The 15261-nt window shown below is 39.8% G+C and overlaps 1 protein-coding gene across 3 annotated transcripts in view; it reads right to left on the reverse strand.

Moving 5' to 3' along the window:
• LOC134349261 (core histone macro-H2A.1) overlaps positions 1–15261 on the reverse strand; it is a 44589-nt gene that overhangs the window by 6411 nt on the left and 22917 nt on the right. For 2 of the 3 annotated variants that reach the window (XM_063053309.1, XM_063053308.1), the window contains one exon: positions 8883–8982. In XM_063053309.1, the coding sequence (XP_062909379.1) occupies positions 8883–8982 (100 nt within the window). Of the gene's footprint in view, positions 1–7854; positions 7946–8882; positions 8983–15261 lie in introns of all 3 variants that reach the window. The other variant, XM_063053310.1, reaches the window with a different exon arrangement.

Below are 15261 nucleotides of genomic sequence, written 5' to 3' on the forward strand. Positions count from 1 at the left end.
ACCAGAAATGCAAAGAATAGTGTTATTTACAAAATAACCGCGAATAAAAAGTAAGTGCTACAGCACACAAATATAAAAGTACTGAGACAGTACAATATGGGTGCAATACTGCTTAGCGCTGTGATGTGAGGTTCAGCAGGGTCACAGCCTCAGGGAAGAAGCTCTTCCTGTGCCTGCTGGTGCGGGACTGGAGGCTCCTACAGCGCCAACCGGATGCGAGGAGAGTAAAAAGTCCATGGTTAGGGTGAGGTGCATCCTTGATAATGCTTTTCGCCCTGCCCAGGTAGCGTTTATGGTAGATGTTCTCAATGGTGGGCAATTGGGTGCCGATAATCCGCTGGGCAGTTTTCATCACACGCTGGAGTGCTTTGCAGTCCGATACGGGACAATTGCCATACCACACTGAGATGCAGTTGGTGAGTATGCTCTCAATGGTACAGCGGTAAAAGTCCGTCAGTATCCTGGGATAGAGGTGAGCTTTCTTGATGCTCTGCAGGAAATAAAGGCACTATTGCGCCTTTTTGATCAGGATGGGGGAGTTCAGGGACCAGGTGAGATCCTCGGAAATGTAGACACCAAGGAATTTGAAGCTCGATACACACGCCACTCCAGCTCCGTTGACGTAGATGAGGACGTGAGTGTGGCTCCTAGCATGCCTGAAGTCCAGAGTGTGGTGCAGAGCATACTGACCAGCTGCATCACAAACTGGTACGGAAACACCAATACACTTCAATGGGAACTCCTGCAAAAAGTAGTGGAAACACCTCAGACCATCACAGGAAAGCAACATCCATCATCAGGGACCCCCACCACCCAGATCACACTCTTTTCTAACTGCTGCCATCAAGAAGGTGGTACAGGAGCCTCAGGACTCACACCACCAGGGTCAGCAAGAGTCGTTACCCCTCAGCCATCAGGGTCTTGACCCAGAGCCTGATAACCAAATGGGATAATCACTCAGCTTCACTTGCCCCATCACTAAACTGTTCTCAGAACCAATGGACTCACTTTCAGCCCAGTTTCCAGACCTATTCACTTTCTTCATCTCATGCTCTTGGTATTTATTGTTTATTTGTTTATTATTATTAATTTTTGTTTATGTATTAGCACAATTTGTTGTCCTTTACACACTGGCTGTCCAGTCTTTCACTGATTCTAGGATGGTTATTGGATTTATTGAGAATGCCTGCAAGAAAATGAGTCTCAGGGTTATATATAGTGGCATATATGTGCTTTGATAATAAATTTACTTTGAAATTTGATAATCTACATTTAAATAGCGAATCTAGTAAACAAAAACTCTGTACTAATTCATGACTATTCTACACTTCCAATGAAAAGGCAGACGTGGCTGGGGCCCATGGACACCCTTGAGCTTGGAGGAAGTGGGAAGAGCTGAAGAAGAAACTGTTGAGAATAAGATCCAGTTCTACCAGATGGAGAAGTGTGATGGTGGAGCGTGGGAACAGCTTTGGACATCTGCCATAAGGGGAATTGGCCAGTGGCCAACCATTTTAATTCCTGTCCCCATTCCCATTCTAACATGTTGGTCCATGGCCTCCTCCTTTGCCATGATCAGACCACTCTCACAGTGGAGGAGCAACACCCCATATTCCATCTAGGTAGCCTCCAACCTGATGGCATGAACATTGATTTCTCCTTTGGGTAAATTTTTTCCTTTCCCTTTTCCCTCTTTTACCCTTCCCCATTCTGGCCTCTTACCACTTCTCCTCGCCTGACTACCACTTCTCCCTGGTTCCCCTCCTCCTTCCCTTTCACCCATTGTCCATTCTCCTCTCCACTCCTATCAGGTTCCTTCTTCTCCAGCCCTTGGCTTCACTCATCACCTTCTAGCTAGTCCTCCTTCTTCTCTCCCCACCTTTTTATTCTAACGTCTTCCTCCTTCCTTTCCAGTCCCGAAGAAGGGCCTCGACCATTTATTCATTTCAATAGATGCTGCCTGACCTGCTGAGTTCCTCCAGTATTTTGTGTCTGTTGCTCTGGACTTACTGCATCTGCAGAATCTCTTGTGTTTAAAAATAAGATGCATGCTATCCAACTACAACAATGGCCTGAAAATTGTTTGAACTACCCCAGTGAACAAGACCTTTATTGGTAGATGATTACCAATCAGAATGTCATGTAGCTACAAAGTGTCAACCTTGCACGTTAGTTATTTCTTTAAACTAGTGCTATTGTGGAAACAAGGGGGGAAAATCATGTTTTTTTCTAGATATGCAGCAGCTCATAGACAAACTATATGTTGAATGGTGATTCAAATACTGAGTGGAATAGTCAGATAAATTCAATATCCCAGAGCCAGGATACAAAAGAAATTGTGTAAATTTTCCTTACTGGAAGACAACTTAACAAAATATACAAGTACAAAAATAAAACATTATGAATAAGGAACCTAAGAACAGGTCAAAGCTCATCAAAACCCAGCATGACAACTCAGTTGTTCATAATATTTGGGGTAGCACAATAGCGTAGAGGTTAGCATAACACTTTACAGTACCAGCCACCCGGGGACAATTCCTGCCTACAACCTATACGGCGTTTGCATGTTCTCCCCGTGACCACATGGGTTTCCTCCAGATGCTCCAGTTTCTTCCCATAGTCCAAAGACGTACCAGTAGATTAGTTAGTCATTGTAAATTGTCCCGTGATTAGGCTAGGATTAAACTGGGGATTGCTGGGTGGTGTGGCTTGAAGGGCCGGAGGGCATATTCTGTGCTGTATCTCAATAAAATAAATATATTTGCCAACTTTTAAGTTCCATACTCTTTCATCATGATACTTCTCTCTCCAAATTCAAAGAGGTGCCTCTCAAATTTAGACTCAAGAGATGGCAGATGCTGGAACCTGGAGCCAAAATACAAACTGCTGATGGAACTCAGCGTGTCAGGCAGATGTGTAGAGGGAAAGGACTGGGTCCAACATATCGATGCAGTTATGAAGAGGACATGTCAGCGGCTATAATTCATTAAGAGTCTGAGATTTGGTTTGTAACCAAGGACTCTAGCAAATTTCTACATTAGTACTGTGGAAAGCTTTCCGACTGGCTTTATCACCATCTGGTATGGGGACACCAATGCTCATGATGGTTAAAAGATGATGACGGTTGTCAACACGAGGAATTCTGCAGATGCTGGAAATTCAAGCAACACACATCAAAGTTGCTGGTGAATGCAACAGGCCAGGCAGCATCTCTAGGAAGAGGTACAGTTGATGTTTCGGGCCGAGACCCTTCCCCTGCTGCGTTCACCAGCAACTTTGATGACAGTTGTCAACTCAGCCAGTTCCATCAATGGCACAATCCTCCGCAGCATCGAGGACATCTTCAGAAGGCAATGCCTCAAAAGGGCGTCATTCACCAGGACATGCCCATTTCTTACTGCAATCATCAGGAAGGAGATACAGGAGTTAGAAGACACACTCTCAACTCTTTAGGAACAGCTTCTTCCCCTCCACCATCAGATTTCTAAATGGACAATGAACAAACCCACGAATGCTACCACACTTTTTTTTTGCTCACTTTTTATGTACAATATATATGTATATATATTTCTTATTGTAATTTACAGTTTTTTTAATATATTGCGCTGTACTGCTGTTGTAAAACAATAAATTCCAGGACATATGTCAGTGATATTAAACCTGGTTCTGATTCTGAAAGTGAACAATCATATGGATAACCCAATAGTTAAATATATTCTTCGAAAGTGGTTTCAATTTTGAAAATTTTTTGGATTGAATCAATTTATTTTAGCAAGCCCTATTCTACTTACTTTTCTTTTTCAACCCTCTTTTTTGGATCAAGCCTAACTAGTCTGGAAAACTAAAGGTATAATATGTTTTTCTGATTTATTATTGGATAATTGTTTCATGTCTTTTGAACAATTATCTAATAAATATAATTTACCTAGATCCCATTTCTTTAGATACTTGCAGATTAGAAACTTTTAAAATACTGCTCTACTACCTTTCCGATTTCATACTCATTGGATATAATGGAAAGAATTTTAGATTTAAATCCTTTTCAGAAAGGTTCAATAGCAATTATTTATACTATGATTATGAAAATAAATCCAGATGTATCGAATTCAATCAAGAACGACTGGGAAAGGGAAATTAAGCTTATTTTACCTATAGAGAAAAGGCAAAAAATTCTTCAATTAGTTAATTCTTCTTCTATATGTGCTAAACATGTGTTGATACAGTTTAAAGTAGTACACAGAGCTCATATGTCCAAGGATAAATTAGCTCGCTATTACTCTCACATAAATCCTGTATGTGACAGATGTCATTCTGAGACAGCTTTGTTAACTCATATGTTTTGTTCATGCCCTTTGCTGAAGAAATACTGGGACAATATCTTTGATATTATTTCAACTGTTTTGAATATTGACTTACAACCCCATCCAATTACTGCTATCTTTGGTTTACCAATGATAGAACAACATCATCTGACTCCCTCAGCTTGTCGGATAATTGCTTTTGTTACACTAATGGCTAGAAGATCCAAACTGGAAAGAGATTAATCTTCCTACTACATTTCAATGGTTTTCACAAACTATGTCTTGTTTAAATTTAGAAAATATTAATAGCGTCATTTACGATCCTTCTATTAAATTTGAAGAGATTTGGAGACCATTTATTCAATACTTTCATATGATGTAATTTGACCCTTTCCAATTCTACTTCGTTATTCTATATACGGAGAGAGGAGTGGAGTTAACGACACTACTGGTCTTATCTGAGATATCATACTAGCCCATTCTTTTCCTTTTTGTTAGTTCAGTTTTCTTTTAGTTGGTTTAGATTTTTTTTTCTTTTTTGGGGGATTTTTTTTTCACTTTTTTCTCTTTTTTTATGATATTTTTTCTATTTTTACCTTATATTTTCCTATATTAGAGTTGTACTTTTTGAGATTTTGGGAGGCTCATGAAGTATGTGTCATCTGAGGTTGTATTTGTATAAACTATTTTTTCAATAATGTAATCCCAATTTCTCTGTATCTATTTTTCTGTAATGTATATGATGCTGAAACTAATAAAAAGATCGAAAAAGATTAAAGATGATTCTGAAATGTTGACTGCCCATTTCCCACTAGAGAGGTCTTGACTGCTGAGTTTTTGCAGCGGTTTGTTTTTTGGCTCTCTTCAATTGACTTGTCAAAATCCTCAAAATTTTAGATTAGTATAAAATATCTCAATAAATTTGAAAATATAGAATACATTTTTAAAATTTAAAATCTTTAGCTGCAAGATTAGGCTCAGCTTTTGAACTGCACTTCAATTTTGGTTTTTCAGCTTGCAACATGATCCAATGAGATTGCTGAGGTGAAGGTGACAAACCATCAGTAAGTGATCCTTTATTGATGGTACATTATCTTCATCTCAGCAAGTTTTAATACAGAATACATTTGCTACTGTAATTCAAACTTTTTCCATTCAATGCAATGTTCATTGTCTATAGAGTCATCACAAGTAACAAAGCACAGCTACACACCCATTTTCACCAGATGCAACCCTCTGAGCACCCGATATTATACAGTCCAGAAGCAAAAAGGCAAGCCTGCTATCTGAATTTTTTAAAAATTATTCAGAATAACTGCATTTTTAAGATTAATAAAGCCAAATACTGAAAAACCAGGAAATTTAATTTTTAAATTAAGTGTTTGTTTGGGGCTCATTATATTTAGGAGTACGTCAGGGGTGCTCAGAAGTTGGATGTTAATTGCTTGTCTGCAAGAAATTGCAAAAGCAAAATTATAAACAGAGTTTTGCAATATGATTACATTTATTGAGCATATTTGTCAAATGGATCAGGAATTTCATTTCTGCTTTATGTACCACAAATTATATAAGCATCTGTGATTCTGCCATATCAACTGTGGGGTTTTGGAAGCCAGGCTCATTATCCACTTGCTTCTATTGAACTCTCTGGAGGTTGACTGACTGCTGACCAAACAGTTCCCTCTCTTTGTAATTGTGGATTTAGAAATTACGACATTGTGATCTACCACCGAGTGCAAACTTTATATTCCAAGTACTTAAAAATGATGGATACTGAAGTTCCAAGCATTTCAAGATCATGCCTATAAATGTCTTACATGTTAACTTTCTGTGATTTTCTTTGGAACTGTGAGGAGAATGCCAAATAGACATTGATCACGGAGGAGAGCAGACAATATATCTGAGAGAAAGAAGTGATCTGAAGTTATTCTTATGAATCTCCTATCACCTATACCTGAACAGGACTAGAAATGGGTTCAAACATCTTTATCTGCTACATCATTGACTTTCCATGTATCATATGGTCAGGAGAAGAACTACTTATGATGATATCAGTATTCTGTTACCCCAATAATTCTTTCATTTAGAAGGAACTCAACCTAATCCACAGCTGGCAGGGAATCAGTTACTTGGGAAGCAAAAGTCATCCTCAATACAAAAATCATTGACCATCTTCATTATCAACATTTTAGATGTCATCACTAGTTATCCTCACACATCAGCAGCTACAACACAGTATAGCACAGTATAGGATGAATCAACCACAACATAAAGACTCATCGTGTGAATTCTGCTCTGTTATCTACAAATTAGGTCATGAGCATTACTGAATATTTACCACTTACTGCAGCAAATGCAGTCACAAGGAATTTCCAAAGTTCAACTCCATCCAATAAATAACAGTATTTATTGTATTCAGTTTCTACCTCCCTCAGTACTAATGCAATGTAGTTGAAGTACATCACACCTTTATTTTGATCAATCCTACACCTCTGCTCCCTGTACGACTGTGAAGGGCAAAAAAAAAGGTACTCTGATGGTTATACCGGGACTTCCAAGCCTTAACTTTTCAGGTACATTGCTGAGTATCATTTGTTCTGGCTCAATGTCCTGTAAAATCCCTACCAAGATTTTTATGGGAATACCACAATCACAAGGTCAGCCACAGTTCTGATAATACTCAATGTAAGCAGTTCCAAGGAATGCACACAACATAAAACTGTCATTATACAAGTTGGCAGCAAACCAGCAAACTCAGAATAAAAATCAACTGACTTGGAAAGTACAATTGTCAAACTGACTTAAAAAGGATTCCCTTCTAAAGTGGGGGTGGAAATACTTTGTCATGGTTTGTATTTGATCCATTATAAATATGAACAGAAATGAAGAGGTTCAAGTAGTTTTATTTTCCAATTTGAATATTTAATTTTAATGAACAAAAATTGATCCGCTGCAGCAGTAAATTTTGAACCTAATTTACACTTTGTCTTGGCACGGTTGCTGTGCATCATCACTATTAGCTATTATGCCTGCTACAAATCACACTGGCTGTGTGTTTGGAGTAAAGATGTTATCTGGGCTTCTTCTGGGGGCCTGGAATCTCAGTGGAAATAATAATAATTAGTCTTTTTATGGTGCATGAATTGAAAATTAATATGTACATCAGTTTTTAAAATTCAATCTGTGGGTCTATTCATCCTTCCAGCGATACAATCATGGAAAAAGAAATGTAGCTACAATGATCAACAAGGTTAATTTAATTGAGGCATTTCAAATTTGACACAATGGCTAACAACCATTAGGTTAACGTTGCCCCAAATCACTTCTTGTTGATCTTTTAATATGCCAACTTTCACTGAAATCTAGGCTCCCTGCAGATAGAGATTTATTTCCGTTCACTGACAACTTTGATGCACACAAAAGGAGAAAGGAAATTCATTTTGACAGATTCTCCAAATTTGTTATTGCTGGAAGCGGCAAGTGTCAATCTGGAGAGCCAAGCAGAACAGCATTTGCCACTGGCATGCACTCACTGCACAGAAGTTTTCATTACCTACATCCCCACCAGTGTAGAAGTCAGAGTTCGTAGGGTGAACGATAACATCACTGTCAATTGTTGCAATGTCAGCCTGCACAACTTGTAACTACAACAGGCAAATAAACATACAGAACATCAACCATTCTGGAAAGAGAACTGACAGACTGGATTACTAGCAGTCTTTCAGAGACGACTCCTGCAAACAGCAACACCTGTTTGAATTTGCATAGAGTAAGCAAATCAGACATTTCAGATTGAAAACTTAGCGTTTCTGAGTTTAAAAAGAGTAAAGTCTTCAAACTGTTTCAGCCCCAACACTGGTCCCTAGGTCTGAATCTGCTTCCTCTGCTCCAATTAACCATCAACACATTACACAAAGTTTCATTTTTGAAATCTTATAAACCATCCTTCAAAAATCCTAGTTCCCATGATAAGCAAAGTCTCTTTTTTAACCAATTCTTATTCTAGTCAAAGAAGAGGCAAGCAGAGCTCTGGATACATAGGGCAGTAACCAAAACTAGTTTGTTTGGAATTATTGTATTTTTGTTTGTTACTTTGTCATTATGCCTAATATATTTAGAAAAAAAAATTTTTAGTATTGGATTTGCCCATTTAAAAGTGGTTTGCACAACATTTTACTCACTTCTTTTTTCCAAAACATAAATAAATTGTTAACAAAATTTATATTTGAGCTCTTTCTTAGATTATCAGTACATAAAAGCCATTACCCCATGGGGGAGCCAAGGCCTTCAGGATTCATAATAGCACTTTCTATTAAATGTGCACTTTGAAACTACGCATGTAAATGTTTTGAGGTACTTTGCTTTGGACAATGGGAAGGATTTTTCAAAGCATGGTGTGCCCCACCCATTAGAATAGGTAACGGTGAACTGGAGTGAATTATGGAAATGTCACTGTCAACACTGAAAAAATATTAGTGAAAGTGAATAAAATCATCATAATTAATTCCCAGAATCTGATACACAATTTAAATTCCATAATACCTTCAGCCATCGTTACCTGCAAAATCACATTTTATTTACCTAGGTCATCTTTTAGCTCAATGTCAGCACTGGTAGGATTGATAATGGCCTCCACCTCGAAGCTCGCTATGTTACTGAGTTCACTGTGAATAAGGTGTAACTGCAAGGAAAAGCATTGATACAAAAGTAACAGGGCAGAAGGAAAACAAGGGGTGGGGACGGTTGGGGTGAAACAAAATAGAACACTGAAGCAGAGGATAAAGGACAGCAAACACATCACGTGTTATGAAACAAAATCAGCACTTTTATTTGAATCTCTATTTTTCTCCCCCATCCACCATTCCTGTAGGTAATGCCATCAGCAATGTTGAGTAGTTCCTTAAAGTAGGGCTGCCTTCCCAGCCTTATTTTTTTAACTTGCATCTTCTGTTTCATACAAAACATAATTTCTCATATGTTCGGTGTCATATGATGTGTTGTATGTATATTAATATGCAGGAGGCTGCTACAGAAGGTTAAGTAAAATTCAAGAAAGCATTTAAATAAAAATGGATTAAAACATAAGAGGTGGAGTATATAGAGATTAGGAGTTAAGCATGCATCTTCAATGTGGCTGGTAACCATCTTGCCCACGTGCTATTCTATGATAATTTCTATTTTGTTATATCAGGGACTTAAATATAATCTTAAGGGTTTGATGTTGATCTCTGCAGGCAGCAACAAATGTCAGAGATATTAAATAATGTTAAGCAGTACATAAATTTGCAAAGGGAACATTAACAAAATAGTGAAATTTTCAAAAAGTAGTAGGTGGAAAAATATGTCAGATTGAGAACATGTATGGGAATAAAGGGGCTGTGTGATGTTGGTAAGCCATAAAATGTGGTGCATCAGCTACTCCAGACTTTTAAAGTAACAAAAACACCAAAAACTATCAAACAAAAGGTTTGTGGAAAGAAGTATCATTTATGAAAACCAAGGTTATGACTGTGAATCTATATTAAACCCTTGGTAAAATCACATAGGTAATATTGAGCTGTGTTAATAGGGATGGCGTAAAGTACACTAATTCATTAAAATGTTGCTTCATAGAGCTAGAAATACAAAAAAAGATGTGACATAGTTTGGTTTTATCTTTTACAATAGAGGAGAGTATGAGAGAATGGGAGAATGGGAATGTATAAAATTATAAAAGCTATAGGAAAGTAGATGACTCTCTACAACAATAGAAATTTTAATCTGAGGCATGTTGAAGGAAGTAAAAGATGTTAAAAAGTTCTGTGGATATATATGTACACCCCCTAGTTAGTGATAGAAACAGAGATCATGCCAACATTTAAGAACAGTGATAGAAAAGTGATAGAAGGAGATTTTGTGGACGTGAGAAGGACACCCGCATGGTTTGTTGCCTCCCGGGTGCCAGGGTCTGGGATGTCTCTGACCGGGTGCACGACATCCTGGTACGAGAGGGAAAGCAACCAGAAGTCGTGATACATGTTGGGACCAACGACATAGGCAGGAAGAGGGATGAGGTCCTGAAGTGTGAGTTTCAGGAATTAGGCAGAAGGCTGAAGAACAGGACCTCAAGGGTGACGTTCTCAGGATTGCTGCCAGTGCTACGTGACAGTGATGGTAAGAATTGGAGGAGATGGCAGTTGAATGCGTGGCTGAGGAGTTGGTGCAGGGAGCAGGGTTTTAGATTTTTAGATCATTGGGATCTCTTCTGGGGAAGGTGGGACCTGTACAGATTGGATGGGTTGCACCTGAACTCAAGGGGGAGCAATATCCTTGCAGGTAGGTTTGCTAGCATGGTTCGGGAGGGTTTAAACTAATTTGCGAGGGGGATGGGACCCAGAGCGATAGAGCAGTGAAAGAAGTGCACGGAGTAAAGCCAGATCTAACATATAGAGAGGCTTTGAGGAAAGAGAAGCAGAATAAAGGGTATAAAGACAGTAAGGCAGAAGGGCTGAAATGTGTGTACCTCAATGCAAGAAGCATCAGGAACAAAGGTGACGAACTGAGAGCTTGGATACATACATGGAATTATGATGTAGTGGCCATTACAGAGACTTGGCTGGCACCAGGGCAGGAATGGATTCTCAATATTCCTGGATTTCAGTGCTTTAAAAGGGATAGAGAGGGCGGAAAAAGGGGAGGAGGGGTGGCATTACTGGTCAGGGATACTATTACAGCTACAGAAAGGGTGGGTAATGTAGCAGGATCCTCTTTTGAGTCAATATGGGTGAAAGTCAGGAACAGGAAGGGAGCAGTTACTCTACTGGGGGTATTCTATAGGCCCCCTGGTAGCAGCAGAGATACAGAGGAGCAGATTGGGAGGCAGATTTTGGAAAGGTGCAAAAATAGCAGGGTTGTTATCATGGGTGACTTTAACTTCCCTAATATTGATTGGCACCTGATTAGTTCCAAGGGTTTAGATGGGGCAGAGTTTGTTAAGTGTGTCCAGGATGGATTCCTGTCACAGTATGTGGACAGGCCGACCAGGGGGAATGCCATACTAGATCTAGTACTAGGTAATGAACCGGGTCAGGTCACAGATCTCTCAGTGGGTGAGCATCTGGGGGACAGTGACCACCGCTCCCTGGCCTTTATAATTATCATGGAAAAGGATAGAATCAAAGAGGACAGGAAAATTTTTAATTGGGGAAAGGCAAATTATGAGGCTATAAGGCTAGAACTTACGGGTGTGAGTTGGGATGATGTTTTTGCAGGGAAATGTACTATGGACATGTGGTCGATGTTTAGAGATCTCTTGCGGGATTTAAGGGATAAATTTGTCTCGGTGAGGAAGATAAAGAACGGTAGGGTGAAGGAACCATGGGTGACAAGTGAGGTGGAAAATCTAGTCAGGAGGAAGAAGGCAGCATACATGAGGTTTAGGAAGCAAGGATCAGATGGGTCTATTGAGGAATATAGGGAAGCAAGAAAGGAGCTTAAAAAGGGGCTGAGAAGAGCAAGAAGGGGGCATGAGAAGGCCTTGGCGAGTAGGGTAAAGGAAAACCCCAAGGCATTCTTCAAATATGTGAAGAAAAAAAGGATGACAGGAGTGAAGGTAGGACCGATTAGAGATAAAGGTGGGAATTTGTGCCTGTAGGCTGTGGAAGTGAGCTAGGTCCTCAATGAATACTTCTCTTCGATGTACACCAATGACAGGGAACTTGATGATGGTGAGGACAATATGAGTGAGGTTGATGTTCTGGAGCATGCTGATATTAAGGGAGAGGAGGTGTGTTGGAGTTGTTAAAATACATTAGGATAGATAAATCCCCGGGGCCTGACGGAATATTCCCCAGGCTGCTCCACGAGGCGAGAGAAGAGATTGCTGAGCCTCTGGCTAGGATCTTTATGTCCTTGTTGTCCACAGGAATGGTACCGGAGGATTGGAGGGAGGCGAATGTTGTTCCCTTGTTCAAAAAAGGTAGTAGGGATAGTCTGGGTAATTATAGACCAGTGAGCCTTACGTCTGTGGTGGGAAAGCTGTTGGAAAAGATTCTTAGAGATAGGATCTATAGGCATTTAGAGAATCATGGTCTGATCAGGGACAGTCAGCATGGCTTTGTGAAGGGCAGATCGTGTCTAACAAGCCTGATAGAGTTCTTTGAGGAGGTGACCAGGCATGTAGATGAGGGTAGTGTAGTGGATGTGATCTATATGGATTTTAGTAAGGCATTTGACAAGGTTCCACATGGTAGGCTTATTCAGAAAGTTAGAAGGCATGGGATCCAGGGAAGTTTGGCCAGGTGGATTCAGAATTGGCTTGCCTGCAGAAGGCAGAGGGTGGTGGTGGAGGGAGTACATTCAGATTGGAGGATTGTGACTAGTGGTGTCCCACAAGGATCTGTTCTGGGACCTTTACCTTTCGTGATTTTTATTAACGACCTGGATGTGGGGGTAGAAGGGTGGGTTGGCAAGTTTGCAGACGACACAAAGGTTAGTGGTGTTGTAGATAGTGTAGAGGATTGTCAAAGATTGCAGAGAGACATTGATAGGATGCAGAAGTGGGCTGAGAAGTGGCAGATGGAGTTCAACCCGGAGAAGTGTGAGGTGGTACACTTTGGAAGGACAAACTCCAAGGCAGAGTACAAAGTAAATGGCAGGATACTTGGTAGTGTGGAGGAGCAGAGGGATCTCGGGGTACATGTCCACAGATCCCTGAAAGTTGCCTCACAGGTGGATAGGGTAGTTAAGAAAGCTTATGGGGTGTTAGCTTTCATGAGTCGAGGGATAGAGTTTAAGAGTCGCGATGTAATGATGCAGCTCTATAAAACTCTGGTTAGGCCACACTTGGAGTATTGTATCCGGTTCTGGTCACCTCACTATAGGAAGGATGTGGAAGCATTGGAAAGGGTACAGAGGAGATTTACCAGGATGCTGCCTGGTTTAGAAAGTATGCATTATGATCAGAGATTAAGGGAGCTAGGGCTTTACTCTTTGGAGAGAAGGAGGATGAGAGGAGACATGATAGAGGTATACAAGATAATAAGAGGAATAGATAGAGTGGATAGCCAGCGCCTCTTCCCCAGGGCACCACTGCTCAATACAAGAGGACATGGCTTTAAGGTAAGGGGTGGGGAGTTCAAGGGGGATATTAGAGGAAGGTTTTTTACTCAGAGAGTGGTTGGTGCGTGGAATGCACTGCCTGAGTCAGTGGTGGAGGCAGATACACTAGTGAAGTTTAAGAGACTACTAGACAGGTATATGGAGGAATCTAAGGTGGGGGCTTATGTGGAAGGCAGGGTTTGAGGGTCGGCACAACATGGTGGGCCGAAGGGCCTGTACTGTGCTGTACTAATCTATGTTCTATGTTCTATGAAAGAAAATGAGGGGAGGAAAAAAAGAAAACTAGAACAGTTCTAAGGGGCTTAAATTTCAAAAATTCTTGATCAAAGTATACACAGTATATGTTACTACCTTGAGCTTTAATTTCTTTCAGGCATTTACAGGAAAAATAAAGAAATACACTAGAATTTTGCAAAAAATATACATGAACAGACCATGTTTGACAAACACCAATGTACAAAAGAAGACAAATTGTGCAAATAATTATAACACTAAGAAGTGTTAAGTTATAAAGAGTGCTTGAAAATGAATCTATAGATCATAAATCAGTTCAGAGTTGAGGTGAGTGAACTTATCCATGTCAGTTCGGGAGCCTGATGGTTAAAGGGTAACTGTTCTTGAACCTGGTAATGTGGGATCTACGGCTGTGTACCTCCTGCCCAATGATAGTAGTGAGAAAAGAGCATGGCTCAGATGGTGAGGATCCCTACTGATGGAGGCTACTTCCTTGTGGCAGCACTCCCAGATGTCCTTGTACAAGAATTCGTGGACGTTAATACTGTATGCAAGTACAGAAAAGAATAGGAAGGCAAAAGTTATGTTGGCTGATATTACAACATGATTTGAGTAAAAGAGTAAAGGTGGCAAACTGCACTGATATAACTGCATCAGTATCCCTCAGGAAGTAGCAGTGAAAGAAAGATTCAGATGATGCCAAGGCTAGGAGGTTGAATGGATAGTCTCAGTGGTTTGTCTTATGAGGAGAGATTAAACAGACAGGGCCTATACTCAAGTTTAAATGAATGAGAGGTAATTTCATTGAAATATAAACAATTATTATTGGGCTTGACAGGATTAATTGCAGGGATGATGTTTCTTCCAGCTTGAGTATCTAAAAGCAGTGACTGCAGTCTGAAAGTAAGGGATCGAATTATTCAGGACTCAGAAGAGGAGAATTTTCTTCATCCAGTGGGTAGCAAACCTCTGTAATTCCCAACTAAAGAAAACCGTGAAAGCTTCATCACTGTGTACTACAGCTAGATATTTAACATTAAGAGAAGCAAGATAAATGGAGTTGATAATAGAAATGGATATTGGGCTTCAGGATCACCCATGATCTTAAAGAATGGCAGAGCAAGGCTGAGAGGTCAAATGGCTTCCTTTATTCAGATCTTAAATACTGGCAGATATGAGATAGGCCAAATATTTGATCACTTGTATTAACTTTTAGATAATTCAGCTGAACTGTCAACAACCACCACTTTGCTAATTTAAGAGAACTTGTATACATCAAAATACATTTTTAAAAATACATCACGCCACATTGACAGCCTTATGCAGAGGTATGGTCATGAATCCATTAACTTAATGAAATGGAATTGGTTCATTATTGTCACATGTACTGAGATTCAGTGAAAAGCATGTTATGCATACCGTTCATACAGATCAAATCAGAACACATTGCTTTGAAGTAGAACAAGGTAAAACATAACAATGCAGAATGAAGTGTAACAGCCACAGAGAAAGCACAGTGTAGGTAAACAATAAAGGTCAGGATCAAAATGCAGTAGACTGTAAAGTCGAGTCATAATGTGTTAAACTGTAAGGTCACAAGTCCATTTTATAATACTAGGGAACCGTT

This window comes from Mobula hypostoma, chromosome 7 (genome assembly GCF_963921235.1).
Source record: "Mobula hypostoma chromosome 7, sMobHyp1.1, whole genome shotgun sequence".
NCBI classification, from domain to species: Eukaryota; Metazoa; Chordata; class Chondrichthyes; order Myliobatiformes; family Myliobatidae; genus Mobula; species Mobula hypostoma.